The 25,907-nt window shown below is 40.0% G+C and overlaps 1 protein-coding gene across 1 annotated transcript in view; it reads right to left on the reverse strand.

Annotated features, from left to right (window-relative positions):
- ajap1 (adherens junctions associated protein 1) overlaps positions 1-25,907 on the reverse strand; it is a 60,156-nt gene that overhangs the window by 21,890 nt on the left and 12,359 nt on the right. Inside the window, exon 2 of the mRNA XM_022213992.2 lies at positions 5,060-5,799. Within this exon, the coding sequence (XP_022069684.1) occupies positions 5,060-5,799 (740 nt within the window). The remainder of the gene's footprint in view (positions 1-5,059; positions 5,800-25,907) is intronic.

Genomic DNA, 25,907 nt, shown 5'->3' on the forward strand with positions numbered 1-25,907 from the left:
ATTTCTATCCTCTTGTGAAACAGATGGAACAGGCAGCCTAAGATTCATCATCACTTTATTAATGATTGTACCTGCCCACAATCAGGCTCTAAACTGGGTGATTTCAGCTACTGTTGAGAGTATCTACAGTACTTCTATGTAGAGAAGGCTTTTTGGAGTTTCCCTGACTCCTTTGCTTCTTTATGCTGAGAGCCACTTGTGTGGCAGTGATGTCAGTTCTGACAGTGTGAGATCTGCCATGATGCACACATGCCATATGGGGCAGAGACAAAGTACTAGCACACTCATGGCGTACATTTGTGCTGGATGCCTACAGTATTCATGAGTCATAGTAAATTAGTCCATGCAGCCTATTTAATGCACGACTGCACAGATCTACTGTCATACATTTACTTACATTTACTGGTGGCCTGAATAGCAGTGGTATGTTGTCACACTGTCTGACCTGCAGAGCTAAAGCATTTGTGTGAAATGATAAGTATATGGAAATAAATTTTAGTCTAAAAATGAATGCTATTCAATTGCACAGTATAGCAAAACACAAACAGGTCACATCCAGTCCTTGTTACAGGAAGTAAAAACAGACAACACAAGCAGAGATGGACTGATAATGTGATGTGCATTTTAAATTATTCTGGACAGCTTACAGATGTAACAGTTCTACCAATCAAATCAATAAACACTTAATCTATAATAAAGGCTGTTACGAGCCAGTCTATTCCATTCCATTAGTGCTTTGAGATTGTAATTAGTTGTGAGTGCTGTGGATGTCAGGGTGGCTAGGTTTGTTCCTCCCAGAGGTTTACTGTGAGCTGAGGTGTTTCTGTGTTAGACTCTGGATGAGAGCACCAGCGAAAAGGGTGTGAGAAACAGAACAGCTTACATGTGTGCTGAAACTTTCATTACTGGGAAAATTCAAACAGTGCATTATTATATCAGTGATTAAATATGAAAATTATTTGGCTGTTTGGCGATAAATATGCAAAGTTGTTTCAAGCTTCAGAACAGTGCAGCTAATGGTGTCTCAGGTACTTTTCTCCTCACTCTGCGAGTAGATCCCTTGGGCTTTATGGAGTCACAAGTTTTAAAAACAAACTGAAAACAAGCTGCATACAGCTCCATACAGTATCTGAATGCCAAATGCACACAATACATATCTCAACATTTGTCACTTTAAGCCTTTGCAGAAAGCAAACATACATAATGCACACACAGCCTTGGCACCAGTAATGTGTTTTTCAGAGTGATGCATCTCAATTATCATGATATTGTGTGCATGTGCACTTGCCTAACTCTGACTCTCACAGTTGGATTGAAGTCGGCACATCACTGTTGAAATATGTTTAAACATGAACCCGACTCATTTTTGCTGTTCTAGTGCAAAAACCTTCAGCAAACGATGAGCAGTGCCAAAACAGCCTTTTGTTCTAAGCACTGACATATCAGATGCTGTTGTTAGTCTTATCCTCTGCCTGTTCACATCCAAAATATGCTTGTAGAGAGGGAGTTTACAACAAAATTTAAATATGCAACTCTTTAAAATATTATTTCCTTTTGACCAAATTACTCCGCCAAGGAAGTTATGTGACAATTGGCAATGGATTGTCTGTCAGTCCGTTTTTGAGCAATGTTGCTAACAGACAAACGGATGGATGAAATTTTCAGGGAATGTCAGAAATGACACAAGGACAGAGTGACTTGATTTTGGTAGTGATGCGGTGTATACTCTGGATCCACAGATTTGATAAAGATTTCTGTATCGTTGCAGGATAGCGGCACGGCATCACTCTAACTGTGACAGCAAGTGAACAGTACGTTAGCTGCCTGCTAATGATCACATGATTGCGATCCTACTACAAATCGACTACTGCGGACTTATTGGACCTATCAGTTGGAAATGGTACAAGGAATGGGCGCCTTGGTGGAGTACTGCATTCTTTGAGTGCTTTCAATTTAACTCTTCACCACCTCAAGTTTTTTCAAATGGGTCAGATACAGGAGCTAACCAATGACAAAAACGCTACTGCAATCACAGAATGTTCCTGACAAACCTCTGACATAGCCATCTCAAATTAAGTGTTCACCCGATCTCATAAATTATTTCATTGAGTACAATGTTTTTCTACCTTAAAAGCCAATTAGATCTCAGTCATAATTAATCTGTATTATGCTTTCGGGGCTTTAGTTAAACAACGTAAGATCTACAAATGACAAGTATTCTACATTATGTGCAATGTATGAGTTGTCTACAATATGTATGTGTATTTATTCAGTTGTTATCAAAATCAATTTTCTCCTTTACCCCCGAGAGACAAGATGTTTGGATTTACTGAACACATGCTGTAATAATCACAAGACTGAAGCAGAAACCTCACTTATTTAAATTGAGCTCTGATTACCACCTTACTCTGATTAAGACAACCAGTTGTGGGTGTTTATATGAGCTTTCCCCAAAAGTAAGTTTGCTTTAATCAGACAAAGACAGAATATAATGGATCCATAAACATCCTCAGAGAAAAACACGTGAGAATAACAGACAAAGATACAGTGAAGCCCCCCTCCTTCTGTAATAGTTTAATTTCAGCAGCAGTGCAGGGCTGTGCTGTCAGTGTGGTAATTATATCTTGCCTTGGGGCTAGAATGAGGGAGACATGGGTTCATGTGTTGTGAGGGCAAAGGGAAGTTTTCTAAAGCAGTTATGCAGCCAGGCTTTGCCTTGAAAAGTGATTCCATTCATCTGTTCTGATGAGACTGAGTCTGTTTGGTGATACAATGTGCACTCACTTGGAAAAATTCAGAGTTTCTTTCCTTATCAGTTTCCAGCTACTAATAGTGACTGATTTCATTCAGGATAAAATATCAAGCCATCAGTTCAAACACAGGTGGTCTCACAGTCACCTCCCAATGAAGGGAAAATGAAGAGATCACAGCAACGCTGACAAGACAATTACGTACTGTCATTTCACGTCACTCTCGCTATAAATAGTTCAGTCACAATAGTACAACATATATTTGTGCCACTAACATTATAACCTTCTTTTACAGGGATGTTTGTTCCAGCATGACAGCTGAAGCTCCGTTTTTTAATATGAACAGTACTGAGGGGCAGTTACGAGATTCAGGTTTACTAGTGATCCCATTTCATGACCTCATGTATTTTCTGCTTACTATCTGAATATTGCAAATATTACACTACATTTCACAATACTTTCACATTCGCCTGAGCGTGAACACAGTTTTTATAATGACATAGTAACAGGTAACCAAGGACTTTGAATCACCCTTACCTTTTGGTGACTCATTTTACGATAGTGTTATTATTGTACCAAATGGGAAAAAGTCAATTAAAATAGCTCTTGTTTATAAGTTGTTAAACATGCCTTATGTTTTAGTAGTTGCATGGGCCATTTAAAAAGCCTCGTTGCTGATAGACTTAATGAAATGTTAAATCTAATAAGCCTGGCAGAAAGGATTGTGTGTCCACAGAGTACTGAAAGGCTCCCCATAAAAGTCACATATGGCACTGTACAGTGTTTCAGACACAAGGAGCACAATGTGGTCAAGGACATAGGCGATGAATCAGGGGCGAATTCCATAAGCTACAATATTGTATTCATGAAAAGTAAACCATTCAGCATTAAATAAAAGGTGAAACAGTTTGTATTTTAATATCTTTATAGAAAGGGAGGAAACAACTTCAAATTACTGAAAGACAACTTTACTCCCTTTTTCTTGCCATTTCTGGGCATTGTCTTGTTGGAATATCCAGTCATGGGAGGCAGGAAAGAGTTTTCCAGCTGATGGAAGAAGACTGTTTTTCAAGACTACCGCTGTACATGACCTGGTTCATTCACCCATCACACAATTGCATTTGCCCTGATCCACCCATGCTGAAACAACCCCAGATCGTCACTGATCCACCCCCATGTGTTACTGTAGGGGCAAAACAGTCTGGTTTGTAGGCTTCTCCAGACTAAGTTGACTCTAGTGGGCATCAACTGAAAATTGGATTCATCACTGAAGAGAACCTTAGCCCAATAATCAACAGTCCAGTCCTTGTGATCCCCAGCAACAGGCTTTCTTCTGCCTTTCATTGATGAAGGGCTTCCTCCGTGCCCTGTGTGACTTCAGACCAGCTTCAGGAAGTCAGTTTCCAACTGTCCTTGCTGAACAAGTCACATTTCTCGACAGTGCCCATTCATTTTTAAGCCACGACCAGCTAGCAATTTGGTAGTACCACATTCAGCTTGTTTTTTCTTAGTGCAATGAATGGCTGTCTTGGAGATCTTCAGATTTTTCGCTATCTGTCGCTCACTCATGCCAATTTCTAGTAGTGTCAAGATGGCTGACTTTGTGGCTTCACATAATTCTTTTATTTTAGGCATTATGTAAGAGCTGACAACTGAGTTTTGCTATGGCTTGAATGTAAGCGGGACACCACTCTAGGTCTTTGCGTGTGCAGTGCTGCTTATGAGATGAAATGGCCTCTTATGTACCCTGGGAATACAATTAAGCTTAAGGATGTCAAATAGGACATAAAGTATTATATAATCAGCTGCATTTTTTTGTCGTGCTCATTGGATATGATTTACCTTTAGTGGTACCAGACATTAAAATGAACAAGAAATTGAAGAAAAGAAAGATGGTGTAATAATTTTTTCCTTTACTTACTTTTCATATAATTTTTGCAATTTTTTTTTCTGTACTTTGGTCTTACAGAGTTAGACACCTACTCACATTTCAAAAGAAAGTCATTCAGACTTTACAAACCTATTCATCATATCATTCTTTATTGTTTTTTGATGTGATTTAATTAATTTGTCAATAGTCTACGCTTAAAGGCTGAACAAGGGAGAACAATTGTTTGTTGTAAAGACAACATGCACAAGAAAACCTAACGCACCGGGTTTGACATTGTTGACTTTGAAGGAACATTTTTCACATGGGCTGTATGACTAAAAGAAAAAAGATGCAATAAAGGATACTAAAGCAGTTTCATATTTTCAACTAATCAACTCGCACTAAATGATAAACCGTTCATGCATTTTAGATGTCTTACCTGGCGTGTCCCTATATGGCTTTGTTGGTTTGACAGTCTCCGTGTGGCTGATAGTGGACCTGGTGGTGCTCTTGGACTCTGGGGTGGTCACCACAGTTAACGGCCTTTGGGAGAGCCTGGTTGTAGTGCTTGTGGTTGCAACCACTGTGGTAATTGAAGCCCTGGTGGACAGTGTTACATTGGGCTCTGGTTTGCCATCATCATCTATGCTATCTGTCCCTGTGGGTCCCCAGTCAATAAATCCAGCCACCGTGGTAGTCCGGCCCTCCTGAGACTTGTCGTAGCTGTCCCATTTGAGCTGCCTTCTGGCTCTAATTAAAGACTTCCCATTTGATAAAGCTGCTGGAGCTTCTGCTATTACAGCCAAAGGATCACCTGTCTCTATTCGAGAGTACCTCAACCGGCACTCCTTACATGCTGCTTGTCCTTTATGTGCTGGCTTTCGATGCTTTTGACCTTTGACTTTTGGCCCTATCCCTGCCCTGTTGTCTTGGAGTGGAGGGACAGGGTTGAGGAGGCGGCGGGCCAACGGGCTCACTGTTCTCCACTGAAGCTTGTTGGGCATATCCCAGAGGGGCTGCAAGCGAGGTCGTGAGCGAGGCACCGATTTAGGTGTGAGTTTGATCCCCAGACCCTGACTGAGGGGACTGCAAACAGAGAAGTCCAGGGTGAGGTGAGTCATTGCCAACAGGATCCACACCCGGTGCCCCACACAGCTGCCTGGCCTCAAAGCAGACGGACTGCAGAGAAAACAGAGTAAATGATAGAAACAGTTTTAGATACAATTATGAAATATCAAAAAAACATATAAATCAGGTTTCCTCTTTCTTCCACCTTCAAATTATTGGAGCATTCTAAAGATTTGTGTCTATGTTCATCCTCTACTGGCATACTTAGCAAAATTATACTCCACAACTTTGTACCCACACACTCAATTAAGCTTTGATAATAATTAGCTTCAAAAAGCACCTCTTAAATTACAGTATAAAGGTCAGCTACAAAGTAAATGTTGTAGAACATGACAAAGATTATGGATTTGCACCCTTTGTTCTCAACTGTCAAAAGCAGTACGAACTTATCCTTGATGTTACAGATTCATATCAGTTCAGGGATGATTACACCAACATACAAGGTCAGGCCTGGTTTAGCTGATGATCATATTCTGCATTATCTCCTGTAGACACAAAGTCATCTGATTCCCAAAGGGCAATTTGATTATGCAGAGCAATGATCAGGAAGGAAATGTGCAGAAGACGGCATGACAAGTATATCAGCGAAACCTTCACCTATATGGCTTTTGCGTTAATTAATCCAGTACCGATGGATGTCCCGAAATGTGGTTTGTTCCTGAATAAACCTCCATTCTGCTCTTCAACATGATGGCAAGGTGATAGATAGGCTGGCTGTTCAGGCTAGGACCCCGCACTAGACTGATTTTACAGACAACCTTCAGTGGCCCCTGGGACAAAGCTACACATTGATTCCTAAGGGAGAAACCTCATTATGGGCTATCTTTCATCTCTGCTGTCCTTGGCCAATTTAAGCCCACACACAGGACTAATTTTGGAGCACATAGGTGATGATAGATGGGAAAATGTGAATGGGTTCATCGACTGTCACAGCAACACAAATACATCTGTCAATCATAAAAGGGTCATGTTGTGTTTTCACAAATCTCCATAACTGTCATCTGGCTAAACTGTGGGGACATTTGAGTGAGTCGTGGATAATTTTAGGATTGCTCTGACCATAAAAGATTCTTCACACATGCAAATCTATATTACTGTGTTTAGAAAATGCAAACGTTCTGCAAAGTGGACAAAGAGAATTGAGACTGCACTAAGCCCCAACTAAGTGATCTGTACTTAACCAGAACATTTCACCAGAAACTCAATCTACATTTCGAAAAGGCGGTACAACATACTTTCCGAAAATGTATGACCGCTGGCTAATGCAGAATGCAAATTTTGGATTTGATACATAAACAAGGACAAGGGTGATATTGTGTGGTTAAATATACATTCAGGTAACCCAGTATACCGTACAACGACAAGAGTATTTTCTAACATTCATAAGTTTTTGATACAGACACTAACACTGGCCATTGGGAGAAAGAAACATGTTTTAATTATCCTTCGCACTTCTCATTTAAGGTGTGAGGGTCCAGCAAGCCTCTCACTGAAAAATAATTTAGAATGGCATTTTAATTGAACCATAAATGGTGACTGATGTGGTCATGAAAGACCTGTGACAGGGTCAGTGCATTATTGACAGGTCATAATAGGAGTAAAGATTTATCTTAGGAGTGCTCAGCCCTGACCTTAACCTAAAATGTTGGCTTTTGTCCAATCGGCACACTTGAGGTGACTTGGTTTTACCTCTCCATGACAAATGAATCTAATCTGATGAGGAAAGTGGTTGTTTTAACTTCACAGGAAAAATGGAGCTGAAAATTTGAACACTGCATCTCAAACATGGCTGCAACAATGTAGAACTGTTCAGAGGAGAAAGCAGCCTGAGGGCACATAAGGCAACGGAGGCGATGTCAGTGATTTCAGATAGCCAAGTCAGTTTTAATATTTAGAAAATATGGCTGAGAAAATTGGTAGATTTTTCCCTAAAGAAACAGATAAGTAAACAGCTGCATACAATACAATAGGTGCACTCATTCTCAGGCAGTTTTCCAGAAAAGTGTTTCTTGAATACATCAGAGAGAGGAGCACTGATGCTAAAGGATAGCAAATAAAAATGTGAATCTTCATATTTTAGCTTATAGTAAGCACTGCTATGAAGAGTTACAGGGCAGCATTCTAAGTTCACTAGAATAAATGCTAGCACTAATACTATACATATAGTACTACAAAATACTATTCTCCATCACAAGTCACTCCATCATTCTTCTGTCTGCCTATTTAATTGCACATAATATACATGCACATACTGCACATACACAAAACATTGATCAAGAATTGTTAATTATTGTTAATGCCATTGTAAAATTATTTTTTAAAATAAACCAGCACAGAGCAGGAATAATTTCTATTCATTTTTTAATATTTGATACACAGTTTGTACATAGCAAAATACTATGGTAACTGGAATATATAGAACTGAAAAACAGCACATGCTCCAAACAAATTAGCTTGCAAGTGATATTTTGTAAATACCGTAGTTTCATAATTTAAGAACTACTAATACACTCTGGCATCCCACATAGTGAAAATCTAATACTGAAGTATACTACACAGATGGCAGAATAAGTGCAGTATTCACAGAGTCAACATACCAGATTGCTTTCTGGTGGGATTGCATGTCTGGTGTCCTATTTTATAAGCACACGCTCCATCATACTGCCATTACTACCTTCAGAATATAGGTAAGCCCTAACATCATGGCAAGAAATCCCTTTAGTGGCACTTGTGACATCTCCTGATTCAGAGCTTGTACTGCTCTTGCCTCACATTTTTATTACAACAATGCATTGTGATTGTACAAGCAGTCCCTGTGGATCATACAAGCAGATGTTTTTTTGTTGTTTTTTTTTACAGAAAAAAACACATTTAGCTATAAAAGTGAAAAACTTGTATGTTAGTAAAGGAAGGCCCCATGCACATGTTTATTGGATGACTGGGAAGAGCTTAAGCTAACAGTAAGTTGCTTTCTATGCATAATCTGGGCACTATTCAGTGACCCTGCAGGCAACTCTCAAGTCGTAGATCTCAGTATGCTAAGCCCATTCAAGAGCCCGATATACAGGGAATTACCCTGTGAAGTTATGGATAATTAGCGTGCCCGTTGGCCTGAAGGACTCAGGTTTGAAGGTCAATTAAAGACTTGCTGGAATGATGATTTTAACCAGGACTTGACGGACAGCACATGAAAGAGGAACTTTGGGCTTCTGCTCAAAGCCACATCAGGCAAAACAAAATCTCTGTGCACAGCATGTACACGCACTCCTGGAGTCTCTACATCAAAACACACACACATAAAGCACAATATGTTTTTTTTTGTAAGTCGTAATCCCTCACTGATTCTTGTACCTGCTGATCTAGCCATCATAGTGTCTGCCATATGTTCAGTTATATCAGATATCCAGCAGAGCTGTGAGGAACACTTGGGTAAATGTGTTCAGTGTGACACCAGCTTCTGCTGTCCTTCATCAAACTGCAGTAATGTAGAATGTTAACAGAAAGCCAGTGATGTAACAGTATATGTAAGATATTTCAGAGTAATATGTTTGGATTATGCTTCTCAGCTCAAATATGAAAAAATGCTAGAGGAAGGTTCTCCAAGCTTGACTTCTCTCTCTCCTCTGTCCCAGTTTAAGCTGTACTATATTCAGTAAATCTACTTCCAACTTATTTTGCAGCTTCTTACAAATGCCACTGTCAGGGGGGTTAGGATTAGTCCTTGACAGGCCCTCCATATTAAACACATGATCTTCATGCTCATAAACCAGTCTGCAGCACATAATCAGGGTTTCCTACTTTATCAAAAACATCAGTGTAATGTTAGTCAGTCTCTCTCAATCCCAGATAAACTGCATTTTAGAATTAGACATGAATTAAAAATACGGAGAAATGTGTGTACAACACGCTAACAGAAGAAATGTCATACAAAAAGGATGGACTTGAACAAGAAAAAACTTAGAAAATAAGGTTTAAAGCTGTAGGAAAGCTGAAGTTACAGCACAGAGTGTCTGCCTCACTAATACTGGAACCAAAACTGGACATTTTTCTGATTTCCTTCCTACTCTCCTCTTCCACAGCCATGCCGCACTGCTGTGCAAACAGAAAAACATTAGACTGAGTAATCCATTGCACACAGTACTTAATACCATTTACCTAGCCTTGAAACTGGAAACCTCACATAACCAACATAATACCATCAAAAGACCAAAATGAATGAAGAGTAGCCTTTGAAGTCTGTGAAAAAGATTCACAGCATAATCCTGAATCAAATGCTTGAGCAAAGGGTGACAGCGGTTAATAAAAAAAAGGCCATTCAGACAGACTGTTATGCCTTGAAGATACAGGTTGCTTTGCATAAGAGGATGTTGTCTAAATTCCACGTCAGGTTGTTGACATGTGAAGTGGTCTACAGTGGTTTGCACTTCTGTGTAATTGCTGGGTTTCGTTTTGGTATTGTTTGTCACTCTTTCAGAACGTGTGAATTCAGCCAGAGCAGCGTTTGATGTTTCTTAATGTTAGCACACAATGACGACAGAACTAGATAATGGAATGACATGTCCTTCCCTCTAATACATATGTAGTCTGAGCTGAGGGGGTTCACATGGAGATGCTGAAGCTGATTTTTATGAGCATCAGTGATGGTAAAATTGCTGGTCTATATTTAATAATTTAGTGGGCGTCAGGTTTGACATGGTACAATCAAACTCTTCTCCCAGCACTGATACTCTTTGTTATGAATACTGAAAATGCTTGAAAGTGCACAATTTAGTTTTGAGTGAAAATGAGTCTGGGTCAAGAGATCCCAGCTGCTTTGAAAATGATGACCTAAACCATATTCATCTTTGTAATCAGCTTACAGTCAACCCCATGGACACGACAGTTTAACCACTGGGTCTGACAAAATGCTTAATATATATCCCAAACTGCAGTCTCTGGGATTGGGTAATTGCATAGTTTCACACTGCGATTTTGATGTGAAATTGTCCAGCATTATAGATAACACAGATAATTGTAAATGTAATTTAGGGCTGAAACTCACAACTACCAACAATTATTTTAATTATAGATTCGTGTGCTTGATTATTTTCTAAATTCATTCTTTGTTCTATAAAATGTATATTACAGCAGATCAAAGAAACAACTTCTAATTTCTTTGCTGTCCGAGCAGTTGTTCAAAAACCAAAAGATGTTGAATTTACTGACACATAAGACTAATAAAGGAGTACTAAGTTTTATTGTTTTGTGGTTGTAACTTTGTTAAGGAATGCAATATAATATTAGTTTGCTGTATTCAATACAGATCAATTATGCATGATCTCAGTGTATGATCTAGCCAAACAGCACGTGAGAGTTATTGGGCCAGCTACTACCACCGTTTTATCTCAGTGAACAGAACTCATCACACCCTTAAGGCTTGCAACATGTCAAGCATCTTGAAAAAGGCGAGCAATGCCCAGTGCCTGATGATTGTGCTCTTCCCCAAGAAAAGATCAAAGTGGTTGAGTGCTGTGTAGGCTATTATGCACCGCAATTCTGCAAACCATGTGCCAGTGGGACACAGATAAGCAAAGAAACAAAGGGCAGGATACAGTCTTGGTGTATGAGGGCAACTTTAAAAGATCTTCTGAAGCCTTTTTAGAATGCTTCTCAGGGCCTTGATGTTTTAGTAATCATAGGAAGTCGAGCTTGACAAAAAATGGCAAAACAGTTAAGAATATATTAAAGTACAACTACACACAGAGAAAAAAAGGTCTAAATTTAGAGCCAAATCCTTTCCTTATATTGTCTATAAATTATCGTCTTGAGAGTATAAGGGCCTACGGGAGGTTTATCTGACTCTTTGAGCTCATCACTGGCATTATGTTAGACCTAGTAAAATGAAACTATTATCTCTGCAGCTAATCAGATATTGCACAAAATTATTGTCTCTGTGTCTCTGGCCCACTTCATGTGTCATCATTGCACAGTGATCACTTGTATGCAGTAGGTCTTAATTGTAACTTGTTGGGAGTTTGCAGAAGTGAGCCCTCAGCAGATGGACTTCACACCTGAGGGAGGTGAAAAAGATATGCCTTCTTCAATCCCTTCAACCTGTGTCCCCGGGCTGCCATCAATAGAAATTTTATCAGCATGGTCCCGACAGCCCTGCCACTGAGTACACATAATTTTCTGGCCGACACAGCCATTGAACGATGCCTTGTTGAAGGTGACTCTACCTCTGCTGAAAAGCTGGGTGTGATGGTAGACACTATCTGCCAGGCAGGATTTAGACTGAATCGGTGATTTGCTTTTTTTTTAACCTCTCAGTGGGGTTTTTCCTGCCCCGGGAAAGGTGCTGCTATTCAACCTTGTGTTAACAGTTTCAGAGTGCAAAAAATAACCAATGTTTGTATTCAGGGTAGCACTAGCATTTGATAAAGTATTTACACGTTGAACCATGGTATCCATGTCTCCCACGCACTTCTAAAAACGGCACTTGGAGAAAAAAAAGAGATCCACTGGGGAAAAGGTTCACCAGCTACAGTTCACTAAGTTTGAAGCTGCAGTGGGTGGTTTTCTCTGGTGTGTCCAAAGAGGCACAGCAAGAGGTTAAAATGAGACTTTGTGAACATATACTTCAGGACTGCATCTCAACAACATACTTTTTTCATTGACATTTTCTTTTTGACACTTGTTGTGGGGACTCCAGAAAGACCAAGTAAATGCATCTCATTTCTAAAAAAAATATTTAAATCAAGAATAAACAATACATACTAAATGCGTTTGCTGTTTTTCATGGTACTGCTTAACTTTAAGAAAAGTAACTCAGACTTATCCACAGCACATCTGACCTTTTTTTTTCATGACAGTGAATTTTGCATTTAAAGTTACTGATCTTGGCAGTGATGGGCTGAACACTTTCTGAGATCTCCATATCAGCAAGAACACAATACTGTTAATTTTTCAACTAAAACTAGAATTGTCACCTGCAGGGTTGCAACAAATAACTGACATAGCTAACAAAAATCAAATCAGATCAAGTGAGTTGCCGAGTTCAATTGTCAATTAGTTGGTGCTGCCATTCCGTTATTTTCAGGCTGAAAATTACAACATGAGAGCATTATCACTTCTTGGAGTGAAGTGTGTCACTACACTAACCAATGTGAGTTGCTGCCCAGTGTTATTGAAAAGTTATTTTGAACATCTGCTCATATAGACCAAGTTTATTGCTGATCCGAAAACAGGAGAACTTAAAGGGGAACTTCATTTTTTTTCAACCTGGGGTCTGTTTTCATATGTCATTTCATACATGTGAGTGATGGAGAAATGAATTTTCAACATAGCTCCAGTATTTAGCCAGGCAGGCAGCTTAGCAGCTCAGCTAGCAGCTCAGCTAGCAAAAAGTATGGGGCAAGAGGCCCCTCGCGTCAAAGTCCGCCCTAACGTGCTTTTTTCCCACACTGACCGGCTCGGATAGTCTCAACGAGTGTCCCACAACATACTAGAGATGAGAAGTGAACGATTTCGCAAGCTATAGCGTGATTTCGGAACGAGATTTGCTTTCTCGCATCCTTAGCTTTGGATACAGACCACAACAAAGAGCGATCGCCAGGTAATGTGGAGGTTTTCGTTGACTTCTCATCTCTAGTATGTTGTGGGACACTCGTTGAGACTATCCAAGCTGGTCAGTGTGGGAAAAAAAAAAACACGTTAGGGTGGACTTTGATGCGGGGGGGCCACTCGCCCCATACTTTTCGCTAGCTGAGCTGCTAGCTGAGCTGCTAAGCTGACTGCCTGGCTAAATACTGGAGCTATGTCGAAAACTAATTTCTCCATAACTCTCATGTATGAAATGACATATGAAAACAGACCCCAGGTTGAAAAAAAACGAAGTTCCCCTTTAAGGAACACTGGATGAACCACAACAATCAGGGTGTCTGGCTGTGTGCTGCAAAACAAGCAATCCAACAGGCTGATCCAACATTTACGGTTCAACCGAGCCAGCAACTGTAGCCCAGCCTCCAGTTGTTAAAGAGCAGCCAGTAAGCACCTCGTACTCTGCATAATATCACAGAGACTATATCACCCTTCCCTTAACTTAACTGTCTGTCGATGGCCTGTGCTGGTCAAAATCAACCCCTGGTCACAGTGCTGCACTGGTCATCAGGCTGTCAAAACATCTGTCATGATACAAGAATGCAGAGAACATGTTCCCGTCATCGGGTTTAACAACTTTTTAACACAATACAGGGTGTTACTAAAGTCTGGACACATAGGAAATCTCATTAACTATAATTTTTTTGGTCTCCACAGATTAAATATGGCTTTGTTGAAAGAAGAACAACTTGAACTGGTACTTCTCAGTGAATGCTAAGGATGGACAGGGTTAGGTTTGGGTTAAGGTTTGGGGTCGAGGTTAGGGTTTTTTATTCATATGCATAAGCCTACTGATCTGGTTGATGCATTAATGCCTGGTGTGGAAGGGAATGGATGTGATTATGGCCTTCAGATGCTATTCAGTCCTGATGGTGTTGTGGCTCCCAGTTTTGTGTTCCAGGTTTTTTCCACTCGTTTTCTCTGTCCACAGGTCCAATGGTCATTGGCTTAGGGTAAAGGATGGACATATCGAAAGATAGAGTTTGGATTAAGGAAGTGACTTTTTTGGTCTGGTATGACCAATTCTTTAGTTTTGGCTGACATATTTGGTTGCCCAGAACACGGTTTGTCAATGACACTGCCTGTTTCTTTAAACTTTTTAATAACCTTCGCCACCATGGAAAAGCCAAGTGGAATCCTTCTTGGATGATGCTCATTAAGTTCATCTACTATCTGATATGTCCATCTTTCACGTCCACTGAAAAGCACCAGTTCAACTCTTTCTTCTTTCAACAAAGTCATATTTAATCTGTGGAGGCAAATAAAATGTATAGTTAGTCAGATTTCCTATGTGTGCAGACTTTAGGGACATCCTGTATAATAAAGCTGGGTATTGAAAACTGCAGTGTTGTAGCAGCAATTAATATAAATCATAAAAAACACAAATGCTAACTACACAACAAGGATCTTAACTGTCCTTATTGTTAGCTAGGAGATGCCTAAAACAACCTTAAGGTAATAGCTCAATCTAGATATTAAGTTAATGCGTAAGTCAGAATGTCTTCTTGCAATAATTGATAGATTGTTAAGCTATCAAAATAGTCAACAGTTGCAGCCCTGATAACCTGACACATACCAGAAATACTAAGTCATTATTTCACTTGATGCCAACACATTTGTAATTAAGTTGAGTAACACACATTGCTCCAGAAAATATTTAGACCCATTCACTTTTTTCACTTTGTAGTGTTTCACATTTAATTTTAATGGATACATTATTCTCATCAATCCACATTCAATAACTCATAGTGGCAAAGTGAAAACCTGTAGAGATTTTTGCCAATGTATCACAAATCCAACACTGAAATCTCTCATTTCAAATTATTCAGACCTCAATTAAAAATGGTGTCGAAGCCCATTTGCCAGCTATTTATCCCACTCTTCCTGGCAGATCCTATAAAGGTTTGTCAGATTGGAAGAGAAATGTCTGTAAATTGCCATCTTCAGGTATCTACATCGAAGCTATATGGGGTTGGCTGAGCAAGGATCGACTTGTCCTGAAGCTACTCCAGTGTTGTCTTTTCTGTTTCCTTTGGTTCACTGTCATGCTGGAAGGTGAACCATTGCTTCAGTCAGGTCACTGCACTATGAAGCAGATTTATTGCTAAGGCCTCTATGTGTTTGGCTGCACTAATCCTTCCTTTAACTCTGACCTTCTACCTGCCACTGAGAAACACTCTCTTGCTGTCACCACCATGCTTCACTATAGGGTTGCTATTAGCCAGCTGATGAGCCATTCCTTGTGCTCAGAGTTACTTCCATCTCGCTGCTCTACCATGTCTAAACATCTAAAGGTCTGTAGGAGTCATTCTTGGGTCACTTGTCACCTTCCTCATCAGGGCTCTCCTTGATTGGCTATTCAGTTTGGCTGAGGTTCATACTCAAGGGAAGATTTTTAAAAATGCATCACTTTAAAATGTTTAACTTTAATCAGTATTTATAGTTATTGAGAATAACCCAAGAAATAGTCCATTGATGATTACAGAGTGTCAACATACCTTACCATTAGCAGAATGCAACTCAAACACTTCAGCCTGGATCCGCTGTTAAGTGAAGCATCTTTTACTATATTCACCCAGCTGTTAGTGGTGATACCACCTTGTTTTCACTCAGACTCTGTGGTCCTCTGGAAGTTGTTTTAAGGCATTTACTAATCCAGCCATTCATTGAAGAGTCACGCTGATATGTAGCTCACATGTGCAACTTGACCACATATTAGAGGTTGTGTGCAAGTAGCAGATTGATAACAGATCCTTTTCTGTGAAACCACTGTCTTTCAAATGTGCTTGTGGTCTGGAAAAACAAATCAGTGGTCAATCATGCACAGAAGCTTTCAGAAGCAATATTTTTCAATCATGCTGAGTGGTAATACATCTTTAGCAATGTGATGTGCTACCAGACAAGTTATGTCATTGTACTCTTTGGTTGTTTTGCAGTACGATACTGTTGCTGAGTACCTTTCTATTGTCAGCTGCCTGCAGACTGTTTCTTGAGATGTAGCAGATGTAGTTGTGATTGGTGGTATCAATTTAAACAATTTTCTTAACTGAGAGTCTTCCACATTACCAATCAATAATTACTCCACCAAGGAATCCAGGGGAGTTCTGTGATGATTGGCATTTATGCGTCTGTCTGTCTGTTAGCAACCAGTGAGGTAGCTTATAGTCTGGATCCACGGATTTGTTAAAGATTTCAGTATTGCTGCAAGACAGCAGCATGGTGACACTGTAACTATGACTACAAGTGATCATTACATCAGCTGACTGCTGATGATCACATGACTTAGTTGCAGATGTCATTCCAGATGCACTTTAGCAAATACTAGTCCATACATTTTGGTAAGTTGCCAGATATATTTTCGCAGTATTTTCTCTAAGGAAAGGGGAGGTTTTCCTATGAATTAATTTTCAAGAAAACCCCTTTGAAGAACAAACTATGAAAGAATATCTCAGCCCGTGATTTATGCTTTGTGTTTAGCTCCAGACTGATAACCAGCACCAGACGGTTAAGCCTCCAGGCTTAACCAAACACTTGACCTGAGCTGATTTTACTGCTGGTTTCAGCTTAATGATGATTACCTAGTCAGCATCTCCAGTGTGTAGACTGTGGCTATGTGAACACCGATGACACTTATTTAAGTTTAGATGCAGAAGACCAGCGGGGTTCCTTTTTACATAAAATATGTAAATTACAGAAAGATCCCTGTTCTCCTATCCACTAATCATGGACCAACAGTGGTTACTCAGCAGTAATAATCATTAGATTATTACTGTGTTTTTTGATTAGTGTGTTTTTTGGCAAAACGTCTGGTAAGTATCTGCCAGTAAATAAGTATTTCATGGTTATTGAGCAGCTTTTCACAGTGACACCCTAAAATGTGTAAAACATATGGGAGAAGATCTGTAAGAGTATACTCGTAATGTTAATCATTTCTTTGATGGTGTCCCATTGGCCAGATACCATTCCACTTGGAAATGTTCATTCTGGTATTCTATGCCTCATTGTGTTCAGTGATATTAATAGTCAAGCTGTCTGAAATGCATGACATTGTCGTGGCTTTCCTCAAAGGCCTCCAAGGGATTTGTGGATTGTTTACGTCTTCTGTTAAAGTCATACACTGTGAGGCAACTACTACAGTAAGTAGCTCCAGTAGACACATTGCTTGATAGAACAACTTTAAAGGGTTATGTGTTGAGAATACACTAAAGACAGTGGGATGCTGGCAAGAGCTCATACAATGTGTTTCCATTCATTCCACCTTCCCCGATTCTGCCAGCCCCAAGCACAGCGTGGGAACACTGGGGAGAAGATTCTTAAAATAGAGATGGGATGATATGGCGTGTGCATTTGCATTACCCTAAGAGAGTGACAGAGATGGAGAAAGAAAAGAGTGAACGAGGAAGAAGCTGTGTGGCAGTCTTGCCCCTCTAGGGGGTATAAACTCTCCGATAACATCCAGGCCATCGAACAAGGACACTTCTCTTTTCAGATGACTCAGTGTGAGGGCTGTCTACACAGGAGTAAAGATTGGGCCCTACTGGCAAAGCAAGCTGCATTTGACTGCTTCATCGTCATCTTACTACAAAGACATATGCGCTCACCGACCATTATCTTTGGTACAGTTGTGATACTGAATGCAGACCAATGTAACAGCTCTGTCAAAAATTCTAATTGGAAAAAGGTTGGACATTTTGACATTTTAGGTTGATGCTGATGTTATCAATGAGGTGATAGCTAAACGGTCAACACTTAAATAGTGCTATTCTACCTTATTGGTATTCAAAGCACTTTACGATGTTTCACATTCACTCATTCACTCACACATTCACACACCAATGGCGACAGAGCTTCCATGCAGGGTGCCTGCCTGCCATTGGGTTCAGCGTCTTGTCCAACGATGCTTCAGCTTGCAGAGGAACCAGGGATTGAACTTTGTGGTCAGTGGAAAATCCACTCTACCAATTCAACCACAACCCCTGTCATGATCCCTGCTCCACCCTGTTCTTCTCCCTCCTTCTTCCCTTTCTTCTGTCTGTGTCTGTCTTGACTTGTCTGTCTGTCTGGCTCCCTCTTCTTGCTTTTGTCTGTCAGATCCCCTCATGGACTCCATGTTTCTCCCTCCAGACTACAATAGCCACTCACGTACCCAACTCCCTCCATGTATTCCCTCTCGTCCCTGCTATGTTTCCAGTCTTCAGTTTACCGAGCCATTGTTTCTTGCTTGCCTTGACTGCCGCCATCTCTGCTCCGACTTCTCTTCACCCAGCTCCTGGATTTCCCGAGCCTGCCTCCCCTCTTTGTATTCAGTTTGCTATTTTTGTGAGTACCCGCTTAGTCACTTACTGGTTTATTATGCTTTGGTTTTGGTAGTTTTCACGTTTGGGTTTGGTTGGTAGTATCTGTAGGTTTTTGTGGAGTTGCTTAGTTTGGAGTAGGGTTTATTTTAGATTCCCATGTTCTGTATTGGCAGTGAATGTTTAATAAGCATAAACCGCTGCTTTATGTTTATTATTAAGGCCTTGCAGTTGCATGTAGAAGTATTCCTGATCATATACCCTGCTCATGTATATTAATCAGGTCAACACAGCTTAAAAATGTAATGCAGTCCAGTGTTTCACCACAACCCACTATGACTGTTTTGAATTGATGCTCCCCTGGGAAAAAAATTTAAACATGTTTGCTTTACATGTTCATATCTGGCTATTGCCAGCATTTATTATTTGCAGAAAACTGATGTCAACAGCTATTATGGGGTAAAATAAATAAAATCTACATAAAACATTTTCCACATTACTTTCACATCAAAGTTGCCAGATTTCAAGGCCATTATAAACATGACTTTGCATTTAAAAACTGTAGATAATTTAAGGTCAGAAATATTTTCACAGCAAACATTTGAAGCCAATGTCTACATTCCATCAATCAAATAACGAAACAAGAGAAGCACTCAAAATGCAGTACTCCGTTAAGGCTGCTCAGTCGTTTTCTAATTGTCAAAAGATGAAGTCCGCAGCGTCGGATTTGTAGTAGGATCGCAATCATGTGATCGTCAGCAGGCAGCTGACGTAGCATTTACTTGTTGTCACAGTTACAGTGACGCAGTGCTGCTGTCTCGTACTGATATGGAAATCCAGAATATAAGCCACATCACTGCCAAATTCTAATCACTTGGTCCTTGTGTCATTTCTGACCTTCCCTGGAAAGTTCATCCAAATCCATTATTTTGTCTTTGAGTAATGTTGTGCAAAGACAGACAACATATCCCAATCGTCACGACTTTGCTGCGTTCGTTGACGGAGTAAATATGTTGATACAAAATGACGGAACCCTAACCCTGGCAGGTTAAACATAACGTAGGCATGATTTTCAAACCAAGGAAAATGTTTGGACCACCTTAGAAAAACTGTGGTGTATACAGGTGGCTGGCTAGATTAAGCTGAAAACCTACCAAGCTAAAGCCCAGTATGTTGACCCACAACTGTCACACCTTTAATAAACATTAATAAACATATTTATTAATATCCACTTTGAACTGCAAGGGTAAACAGAATGTCTTCTAACCTCACGTTCAGCAGACTCTTTATCAACCCACCTTACTCTGCATTTGATTGGCTAGTAGCCTACTCATCACCTGTGGTGGCTAGGAGTGAGAAGACGAGGGTAAGAATATTGAGGTCATTGCCAATCAGAGGCTCAGTAAGGTAGTTCTTAGCAAAAAGCATCTTCGTGGCCTGTGGAGTTTGTGTCTTGAAAAGATGCTTGGCTGGCAGCTTGTTCTAAGCATTTTGAGGAACTTGACACAGTTTGTCTGTGGATTTAGGCTGTTTCAGTGTCTTCATGTAATCCCTGACTGACTTGATGATGTTGAGATCAGGGCTCTGTGGGGGCCATGCCATCTGTTGCAGGACATCTTGTTTTTCTTGACACTTTGTTTTTCTGGCTGTAAATTTTCGGTCGATTGCATGCGATGCAGGAGGAATTTGTTCCAAAAGCTTCAGTAATGCAATACCATCTTTTATTTAATCAATTTTGGCAACACTTGTCCTACAAGTCATCCTGTTTAGCACTTACATGCAGTGTAAGAACATCTAACAAGCAGACAAAACTCTTCATATTTCTCTGAAGTGCTTCTGCAGAAGGCAAATGGACTTTTTTCGAAGACATTTTATCTCTTATCCTATATGTTCCTCTGTTTTACCTGACTGATGGGGAGAACCAGGTACTTATTAAGGGCCACCAGTAGGTAGGTACTCATCTGGAAATAACGTAACTTAATAATTCTTGGATGTGCCAAAAACCCAACAAGAAGCCCTGTTGCCTTCTCCTGAAGCACCTAAATTTACCATGACCTGGATGACTGAGAATTATCTTCACACCTTAAAACTAAAACCTTACTTGCTTATTCTGTAAGTTATTACATATTTCATGATGTGAAATGACATTATCATATTATCATAGCATGACTCCTCTAAAAGTGCTGGACACTGACTTTGAGTTACAAGTCTGATGTCCAAGTTTGGGGTTGGCTGACCTGCCCAGCTGATTATCAGATAAGATAGGGAGTATTTTTCTTCAATGTCCCAACCAGAACACTATCTGACTGGCTACATTCTATGAACACTGTCAGACACATTTTGCAGAGACATTTCCACAAATATTATATATTTTCATTTTAACTGTAAGTATATCTGTTCCAAGTATTACTTACTGGTCTCACTCACTGCTAACATTTGGTAATTATTGAAGATAGGTTTTTCTGCTTATTTATATGTATGTGTGTGTGCCACAATGACACAGTATTCACGATTCACCCAAACCCTATGTGGTTATGTTAATGTAACAGTGATATTGTTTTGGTGCATCATCTTCTCAAAAATATTTCCCAACCTGACACAGTGTAACTGCTAAAAATAATCAAAATGTCGAACTGAAGTCTCCATGTCTGCAGAATGGACGCGTTTATCTTCTGCTCCACAGATTACTGCTTGACACTGATGAATTTATAGTACATAAATTGCATCAAGACCTGTCACACTATGATAACAGACCTAAGCTTTCAATAATAGAGGAGGGTTTATGCCATATCAGCATCACAGTAGAATCTCAAGCAGATAAATCATTTGGGAGCTAAAATGCTGCTTAATCTCCCCAAAGTCTCACCAAACTCTGACCTCTAAAAATACATGAAAAACAATGCTGACGCACAGTAGCAGCATCACTCTCACTTTTCACACACTGGTAACTACATTGCTTTCTTACAGGAAATACAGGAAATTCAATTCAATTCAATTCAATTCAATTTTATTTATATAGCGTCAATTACAGTCAACTCGTCTCAAGACGCTTTACAGAACCCAAATGCCTGACCCCCAGAGCAAGCCCAAAGGCGACAGTGGCAAGGAAAAACACCCTTTTAACAGGGAAGAAACTGAAAACTGAAAATCACAATTAAAACTAAGTAAAAACACCCAACTGGTAAAGAAGAAACAATAAAAGAAAGTTGCACTGAGTTTCTACTATGGAGGCTGTATTTTTAACAAATACTATGACCTTCTGGAATTCGTAAGTTTTTTTTTTTTTTTTTTTTTTTTTTTTTTTTTTAATGGCTTAACTGCAGCATACTCAGAAAATTAGGGCATGACAACAACATTCCAGCATGTAGCTTTAAGAAAGTCTGACCCAGAATAATCACTCTTTTCAAGGAGGCCAGCACAGATGTCCTGTAAAGCTGAGACAGCCTCAAGAAGAGACGCTCGAAACAATTCAAACTAACTAGTAGTCTCTGTAAAAAAAAAGGGGCCCTACAGAAGAAGGAATTACACACTATCAAAATAACCTGACTCATGTTTTTGACAATATATTCAATAGTCAGTGATTCTTTGGGTTAGATGTGGATAGAAGTAAAGCAAGCTATCTTGTTTGGAAGCTGTTCTTTACAACCATCCATCCCTCCATTCATTATCTGTACACCGCTTAATCCTCATTAGGGTCGTGGGGGGGTTAGAGTCAATCCCAGCTGACTTAGGGTAAAGGCAGGGGACATCCTGGGTGACATATTCAGACAATCACATTCACATTCACACCTATGGACAATTTAGAGTTACCAATTCATCTTGGCTTGTTTTTGGACTGTGGGAGGAAGCTGGAGAACCTGGAGAAAACCCACGCATGCACAGGGAGAACATGCAAATTTGATGCAGAAAGATCCTGGGAAGGCCGGGACACCAACCGTGATCTTCTACTGCAAGGCAAAAGTGTTAACCACCAAGCCACTGTGCAACCCTCTTTAAAACCAGTAGACATTTTGCATTGCACTGTACTGTATATACCTTGTTCATTTACATTTCAAATACTTTTTTGTAAAATAAAGTTTCCTCTGCTGCATGAAGAGGGTTTAGTTGTTCCCAAAAGAGCAGATAAGAGAACAGGTTTCCTGAATGCTATGTCTGACACAGGTTTCCCTTACGAACCCACTGCTTCTTAGCTGCTACTGGCAGATTCACTGATCAGGAATCACAAGCACTGAGCTGGACCAAAGGTTGCCACATAGGTTACCAATTACACTACGGGTGTTAGCACCTCAACAGAGAAGGACATAGCCGTAACCTGAAGCTCACAGGCCAGTTGGGTGCCTGATCTGAACCTACCTCAATCATTGGCCCTAACCCAAACTTGTCTGTGAGAGAAGTACTGCTTCAGGTTATACCATCATCAGTACCTGGAGCAAAATTTTGCATGAAAGTCAGAGGAAGGATCACATGGAGGGTGCTGCAGTAAAATAATATGAAATGAAGTCTTCTGCAGACTCAAGGCCTGTTTCTGACAGATGATTTTTCCCTCTGTATCTGTTCAGCTAAGCTAACCTCTAAAACATCCTCACAGCATGAGTAAGCAAGTACATGCAAATAGACTGCAGAATCGAGAGAAGGCTGTGTTTTTGTTAAGATGACTCTTTGCCATTTTTTATTGTTAACTTAGTGAATTTCTGTAAACAGGTTAAAAGTGCATGTAACAGCTGTGTCTTATTCTATATTATTATTATTATTGTATCAAAATTAGTTCCTACTCAGCTTTGAGACTGAGCAGCCCCTCCTCCTCTCTGCCAGCAGTAAACTCAGAACAAGTTTATATCAGTAGCAGAAGGAGCAGAGGATGAATGATGCCATAGACTGTTTGCCAGTTTAATGTAAATGTCAGTTGCCTTATTCAATCCTAGACTATCAAATCTCTGGTGTCCAAACTTCCCCAACTGAGCTGTTCACTTAAGGGTCATGCGTTAGCATAATTAGAAGTTAATTAGTAGTCATCAAACTCGACATCCTCCTCAGACTCTTCATATATATTTTCTACGCTGCTATGACTGCCTCATCATCTCCATACTGTAATGTTAGTATGTTGTTCTATTCTGTCTATTCCTTCATCCATCCATCCATCCATTCTCTATACACTGCTTTATCCTCACTAGGGTTGCAGGGGGTGCTGGAGTCTATCCCAGCTGACTCGGACGAAGGCAGGGGACACCCTGGACATGTCATCAGTCTGTCACAGGGCTACATATACAGACAAACAATCACACTCACATTCACACCTACGGGCAATTTAGAGTAACCAATTAACCTCAGCATATTTTTGGACTGTGGGAGGAAGCCAGAGTGCCCGGAGAAAACCCATGCATGCACAGGGAGAACATGCAAACTCCATGCAGAAAGATCCCAGGCCCAGGCTGGGATTTGAACCAGAGATCTTCTTGCTGCAAGGTGAAAGTGCTAACCACTACGTCACTGTGCAGCCCCTGTCTATTCCTTCCACCACAGAAATGAATTCAATTTTAAGTTCTTCCTGGTACAATTAGCAAATCTATCCATCCATTCTATATACACCGTTTAATCCTAGGTAGGGTCATGGGCAGGCTGGAGTTCATCCGAGCTGACTTAGTACGAAGGCAGGGGACACCCTGGATAAGTTATAGTCAGCAATTAAAAAAATGAATTAAAAATAGGAATTAATAGGAATTTTACATTAAACCAGCTCAAGGGAATTATTCGCACATTTATTTCAAGAGGAGAGAGAAAAGCACATCCAGCAGGTACAAAAACTGGAATCCTGCACACTGCCTAACTTGCAAACATAAATGTATTAAAGCAACATTTCGGTACTAGACCGTCATTCGACAAAACTGTTGCATTTTGTACATTAAACTGGCTAATTTTTTTGTGGCATCATCACTCCTATGTCCTGGCTCTGCTGATGTGAACAGACTTTCTGCTCTGTGAATACTGCTGGTAGACAACAAAGCTGCTTGGTCTCATTCTTAAAGTGTACAAAAAATCCACAACTTCATGCATATACCTAATTAAACTTAACTATCACATGAAATTCAGTTTTACACTTTGATTAAGCTTATTCACAATAATTCATGAAAATTAGCGTAGCAAATACTGCATGGATTTGAAAGCATACATAACAGTTAGGGATGTCAAAGTTCAACAAATTTATGCTATGCTTGCTCAACAGGCGCTTGATTAATTTCACTCTCTGCTACAGAGAGAAAAGGAAATATTACAGACTTAATTTTGCTCTGCTGCTTTATGATCTGTGTGTATATGAGGTGTAGGGCAGCGCAATGCAGGAAAAACCTGGCACTGCATTGCATAATGAATAGTTTTTAAAAAGCTGAAAAAAGGGTTTTTCATATGGTGTAACACTGGTCAAGGCATCTAGAAAAGTTTTTTGCTTAGGACTGCATTCAGATCTGGCTGTCATTACTCTGTCAAGGAACATGGTGGAATTAGCAACATTACTCAAAAACAGACAAATGGATTTGGATGAACTCATCAGTAAAGGTCAGAAATGACACATGGACCACTTCATTAGATTTTGGCAGTGATGCGGCTGATAGTCTGGATCCACACATTTGTTAAAGATTTCTGTATCATCGTGAGATAGTGACACAGTGCCACTGTAACTATGAGTACAAGAAAACACTACATCAGCTGCCTGCTGACGATCACATGATTGCGATCCTACTGTAAATCGACTGCTGCAGACGATAAATTGTTTAAAGATGTCATCCGTCTTAAATCATACAATGACTGAGCAGCCTTTGCGAAGTACTGCGCTCTCTGACTCTCTATTCTTGTTCAGACTGCTGTGGTGTCGATTTAAATCATCAAACAGATTACCGGTAGTTGTGTCACCTCTTGTATTGTTTACAGTGGGGAGACGCTGCTCACAGACCACCTGTTTTTCATTATCATCATCCTTTGACATTGTTTCTTTCTGCAAACAAATCCTCTTTTCACTGTTTCTCTCCTGGTATTTGGTTGTGCACACCTGGAACCTGCATGTCAACCAACTATGTGTCTTTTCATTCAGTTAAACAAAAACGTATATATATATCCAAGAACCCTTAAATCAGAGCGATTCATGTTCTATCAGACACATACTTCTCTTGTAGATAAGTTATGAAAAATGAAAACTGTGTGAGTTGTGCATGTGCAAAGTCCTGGTGTGGGGTAAAG

This window comes from Acanthochromis polyacanthus, chromosome 6 (genome assembly GCF_021347895.1).
Source record: "Acanthochromis polyacanthus isolate Apoly-LR-REF ecotype Palm Island chromosome 6, KAUST_Apoly_ChrSc, whole genome shotgun sequence".
Classification (NCBI taxonomy): Eukaryota; Metazoa; Chordata; class Actinopteri; family Pomacentridae; genus Acanthochromis; species Acanthochromis polyacanthus.